Here is a 5,183-nt window from a genome sequence, read left to right as displayed (position 1 = left end):
TGCAAATTTCGATTTGAATGACATACTGTACTATTTTGTTTTGTTGGTGCGTAATTTTATTTGCAAATAAATAAAAAAATCATGAAAATACGTTACCTTTGGTTTGCACCAGGTACGTTACCTTTGTTTCATAAGCACAAGACAACATGAAAATATAAATAAATATATTTATATATAAGATATTATATTTTTCTTCTAAATTCATGTTCTCAAAGTAGTTCACAAAATATAGCTGGTGTAAAAAAATAAAGATGACCCGTCGTTTGGATCTATCTAAAAATAAAGATGACCTCATCTTCAAGAACGTAATGATTGATAAATAAATTAGCCAATTGTGCTATTTGCACCGACCAACTTGCTAGTTTCTTACAAGATTACCCCGCTTCCTCAATCTAGGTGCCACGTCACTCGAAGCAGCCCTCTTTTTATTATAAGAGCATCAACAACATTTGCACTCCAAATAATTATTGTTACTAGTAGTATACTATTTTGTTTTGTTGGTGTCTAATTTTATTTGGAAATTTCGATTTGAACGACGTACTGTACTATTTTGTTTTTGTTGGTGCGTAATTTAATTTGCAAATTTTGATTTGAATGAAATCTTGGCGTTTAATGACGCATAACCGCTGCCTCTGTGGCTCTGTCCAGATCACGAGGGCGTCGCCCGTGGCGAGGGCTTGTTGAAACCGGCGGTGTCGAAGAGCGCCTCTATCTCCTCGAGGCTCCTCCCTTTGGTCTCCGGCAAGCACGCGTAGACGAACACCCACGCCGCCGCCGTGAGCGCCGCGAAGATGTAGAAGGTCCCGGCCATGCCGACCGCCTCGTACATCGAGATGAAGGTCATCCCCACCACCGCGCTCATCACACGGTTCAGCGCCGTCCCGATGCCGGTGCCCTGCGCGCGCAGCCGCAGCGGCAGGATCTCCGACGCGTACATCCAGATCACCGGCCCGAACCCCAGCGAGAACGACGCCATGAACGCCGCCGTCGCCGCCACGCTCGCCGCGGCCGCCCACCACGTGGCCGCCGCGCGCACCGAGACCCCGAGGACCAGGAGCGACGCGGCCATGCCCCCCGCGCTGGAGAGCAGCATCGGCCGGCGGCCGAGGCGGTCGGCGAGGAAGAGCGGGAGCACGATGGCCACCGTCTTGACGGCGCCGAGGAGGACCGTGGCGCCGAGCACCGCGCGGTCGGAGGTGATGCCGACGTGGCTGAACACCCGCGGCGCGTATAGGATCATCGCCGCCACGCCGCACGCCTGCTGGAACACCTGCAGGCCGAGGATGGCCAGCATCACGCGCCGCACGGCCGGCGTGGGGCGGACCAGGATCTCACGCCACACGCCCGGCGGCGACTCGCCGGCGCAGCTCTTGGACGACGCCTCCCGGACGGAGGCCACGATCTCCTGGAGCCGGCGGTCGGCGTCCCCCGCCAAGCGCGCCAGCACGCGCCGGGCCTCGTCGGGGTGGCCGTGGAGGACCAGCCAGCGCGGGGTCTCCGGCATGGCGAGCGCCGCGGCGACCGCGAGGAACAGCGGCGGGACGGCGCCGATGCCGATCATGAGGCGCCAACTGAGCGTCGTGGGGAGGCCCGCGAGCGCGAAGTCGGCGATGTAGCTGAGCAGGATGCCTGAGTTGCTGGCGATCTGACACGTCATCGATCGTTAAACAAACAAAATTAAGTGAATGAAATCAAATCACAGAATTTGGCACAATTACAGGTTGTAAACTAATGTTGTAGCATTTTACTAAACTACTCTATAGTACCATGAATAGTAAAAATTGAGCGACAAATTAAAGAAAAAAAATGCATCATGCATAGTAGTAGTTCTCAACCACCACTAGCTCTACCACTCGATCTGCAACAATAAAGTCAACCTGAAGTGGGTGACTGACATCATCCAACGATTCTGATCTGATTTGGCTCCCAACTTAATTTTGGCGCGCGTACGTAGATCCAATCAACTTTTCACTTTAAAATTAGCAAGTTTCCTTATATTCTCTTATTTAAAACCGCATGTTAGGATCTGGAGTAAATATTATATTAAAAATTAATATAATAGCACATGGGATTTTTTTATGCAATCAGCTCGTACCCGTTGACCCACTAGGTTTTTTTTAATACCAAAACTTCGATCCTACTAGGAGTAGTAATTAGCAGCAATCAGGACCAACGGCGGCCATGCAGCAAATGCCGCCACCGCCGTGGCGCCGTGACCGTACCTCGGGGATGGAGGAGAGGAACCCGCGCGAGCTCGCCGGCGCGATCTCGGCGATGTAGACGGGCGCGACGACGAGCCCGAACCCGCAGGCGACGCCGGAGACGAGCTGCCCCGCCATGAGCGCGGCGTACCCGTTGGCGGCGGCGGTGACGGCGGAGCCCGCCAGGAACATGGCCGCGGAGAGGGCGACGGCGCGGCGCCGGCCCGCGCGGTCGCAGGTCCAGCCCGCCGCCAGCGAGCCGACGAGGGAGTAGACGCTGGTGGCGCCGATGAGCACCTCCAGCTGCCCGTCGGTGACGCCCAGGTCCTCCTGCACGTACTTCTGCGCCCCGCTCATCACGCCGCGGTCTGCGTCGTCCATGCGGCGGTGCGCGCCAACGCCGGCGAAAGATCAGGAACACGTTGCAGCAACAACGAGAACGACAAGAAGAAGAATCCGGCGGCGCTAGCTTACTGTAGCCGAAGATGATGGAGGTGAGGGAGGCGAGGAGGGCGCAGACGAGCGCGTACGTGCTGCCCTCGGAGTACGCCGGCGCCGGCTCGCCGTCGGATAGCAGCGGCGACTCGAGGTTCTCCTCCTTCCTCATCGTCAACGCCGCTAGCTGCCGGCTAGCCTGCACTGCAGGCCCCCGCTTGCTACGTACCTAGCTAGCTAGCTAGAATTGCGTAGCAAGAGCTAGCTCTGCGGCCGGATTTGCTAATCTCTCATTCTCTCCCTGATTCCCCTTGATCAAGAAGAGGCTGGTCGACGGCAATATAAGCACAAGGGGCCACGGCACGGTGCGCCGGCCTCGACGCGACGACGCCCAATGAGATTATCGTGGCGCGCGAGAGCCACCTAGCGCAGCGAGAGGCACGTCTATTCATTGCACATGTGATTGGCTTTTCGTGCTGTCGCATAAGGGCAAAGGCCACCGGCATTTTTTAGTTCGCGAAAATTTTTAGATTTTGATACTCTACCATTTTTGTTATTATTTAGTAATTAATGTCTAATTATAGATTAATTATGTTTAAAAGATTTGTATCGTCGTTTACAGTTAAACTATGTAATGAATTATTTTTTCAACTAAATTTAATACTTTATGTATATGTCCGAAGATTCATTGTGAATTGTGATGGGTACTGTAGGAAATTTTTTGGAAACTAAACTGTATAATCAGTATAGCCAATTAGAACAGTCCCAACATGCCTGATGGGATGTTTCCATCTCATTAAATGAGCGTGCCACGTACCTAAAACGCTGATATGGAAGGGCAATAAACGAAGAAAGAGATCAAAACAAGGAGACATCATTTCTCCTGCACGATACGGTGTCTACGCATCGCCCGACGATGCAAGACTTTTAGTTAGGTGGTGTTTGATTGTCAAAAGTCCCTAAACTAATTTTAGTCTCTCAAACTAAAAATTTTAGTCTCTCGACTAAAAATAGTCGCTACATATTTAGTTTCAGAGACTAAAAAGCACTAGAGATCACTAAATGAGTGCACAAAGTATCATATTATATATCTCTTATTTGCATGCATCACTACGGGAAATGGCGTATTTGCCACGTGCCCAAAGTTTGTCGTGGGCAACATCTCGAGCACACTGCAAACAACTATTTTGTTGTGTGTCATCTAAAAAACGCACGGTAAATATTGGGCACATGGCAAAACAATAAATTTGCTGTGTGTTTTTTTTACACGGAAAAATAATAAATTTGTCATGTGCTTTTTTTGCACATGGCAAAGTAATAAATTTTTTTCTCTTCTCACCTCGAAACTTTTTATGCTTTTCACATACAACATGTGGTACTCTATGTTATTTGCTATATTTAATTAATTAATTTGGTACATCATATAGAATTTTTTTGTAAAAAAAAAGATGTTTGCCGTGTGTTCTAGATCTGGCATATTGCAAATGACCAGGCTTTGCCTTGTGCTCTAGATCTGGCACACGGCAAAGTGAATTTCAAATTTTGTAAACAACATCGGATGGGAAAACAGCCAAAATAAAAGTTGTAGATCTCGAAAAGTTACAAAATTTTGTAGTTGACAATTTTTTAATTTGAGTTCATTTAGAGTCTTAAACAAGCAATTTACACTCGATTTAGTATAATATGTGGGAAAAAGATAAAGTATAGACATAAATGAGTGTGTAGTGCAGTGTTAGAGGAGGTTACACATGATGGGAAGGTCGATGGGAAGGTCGAGTTCGAATTCTGCTGGCCAGGTAGCGCACAAAAAATGTCGCGACTTGCGACTTCCATGGAGCGGATGGCTGGCCAGTAGGCGAGGAGGGCGCAGACGACCGCGTACGCGCTGCTCTCGGAGTCCGCTGGTGCCGGCTCGCCGTCCCCTTATTCCCCTCGATCGAGAAGAGGCAGGTCAACGCGACTAGCTATATATAAGCACAAGGAAGGCGCGACGACATGGTGCGCCGGCCTCGACGCCCCATGAGATTATCGTGGCGCGCGTGAGCCAGCGCAAGTCGGCAAGGTAAAAAAAAAAAGCTTCGGTCAACTACTTCTTCTTCACCGGATGATTTAACTGGTGCAGTTGTAGTGTTCAAAAGTTCTAAGGTGTTCATTCAGTGGGCTGCTAGTGGATGTTTGTCCGGTGGGGAACGCGCAGGGTATTTGACATGGGGCAGAATAATCCAATCCTTTTTTTTTGAGACAAAGAAGGAATATAATAGATCATAGATGAGTAATCATCAGGTTACAAGCACGCTGAAATACAACCTGATCCTCTAAAAGTCTTGTATAGTCTAAATTCTCAACTTCAGACCTATATGACGCTTCGAATAGAAGGCCACACAGGCAAATACTCGGCGTGCACAGGCAAACACCCCGCAAAAAACTCGAGAACAGAAGCCTAGAAAATGGCGGCCAACACTCCTGCAGGCGAAGTGGAGAAACTCCTTCTTTCTTGTGTCTTTCGTCTTCTTCTTTCTGCCACCGAAGAAAAAGGAAGACACCAAG

General features: G+C 49.5%; 1 protein-coding gene across 1 annotated transcript; it reads right to left on the bottom strand.

The window, feature by feature from the left end:
- Nucleotides 1-294: 294 nt before the first annotated feature.
- LOC120699450 (polyol transporter 5-like) lies at nt 295-3,062 on the bottom strand. Its single transcript, XM_039983449.1, has 3 exons — nt 2,676-3,062; nt 2,223-2,569; nt 295-1,645 (listed from the first exon to the last, which is right to left on the bottom strand). The coding sequence occupies exons 1-3, from the start codon at nt 2,806-2,808 to the stop codon at nt 650-652; spliced, it is 1,476 nt and encodes a 491-aa protein (XP_039839383.1). The 5' UTR covers nt 2,809-3,062; the 3' UTR covers nt 295-649.
- Between the last annotated feature and the right edge of the window lie 2,121 nt (nt 3,063-5,183).

The sequence above is a fragment of the Panicum virgatum genome, chromosome 3K (assembly GCF_016808335.1).
Source record: "Panicum virgatum strain AP13 chromosome 3K, P.virgatum_v5, whole genome shotgun sequence".
Classification (NCBI taxonomy): Eukaryota; Viridiplantae; Streptophyta; class Magnoliopsida; order Poales; family Poaceae; genus Panicum; species Panicum virgatum.
This window is presented reverse-complemented; position numbering and strand designations above follow the sequence as displayed.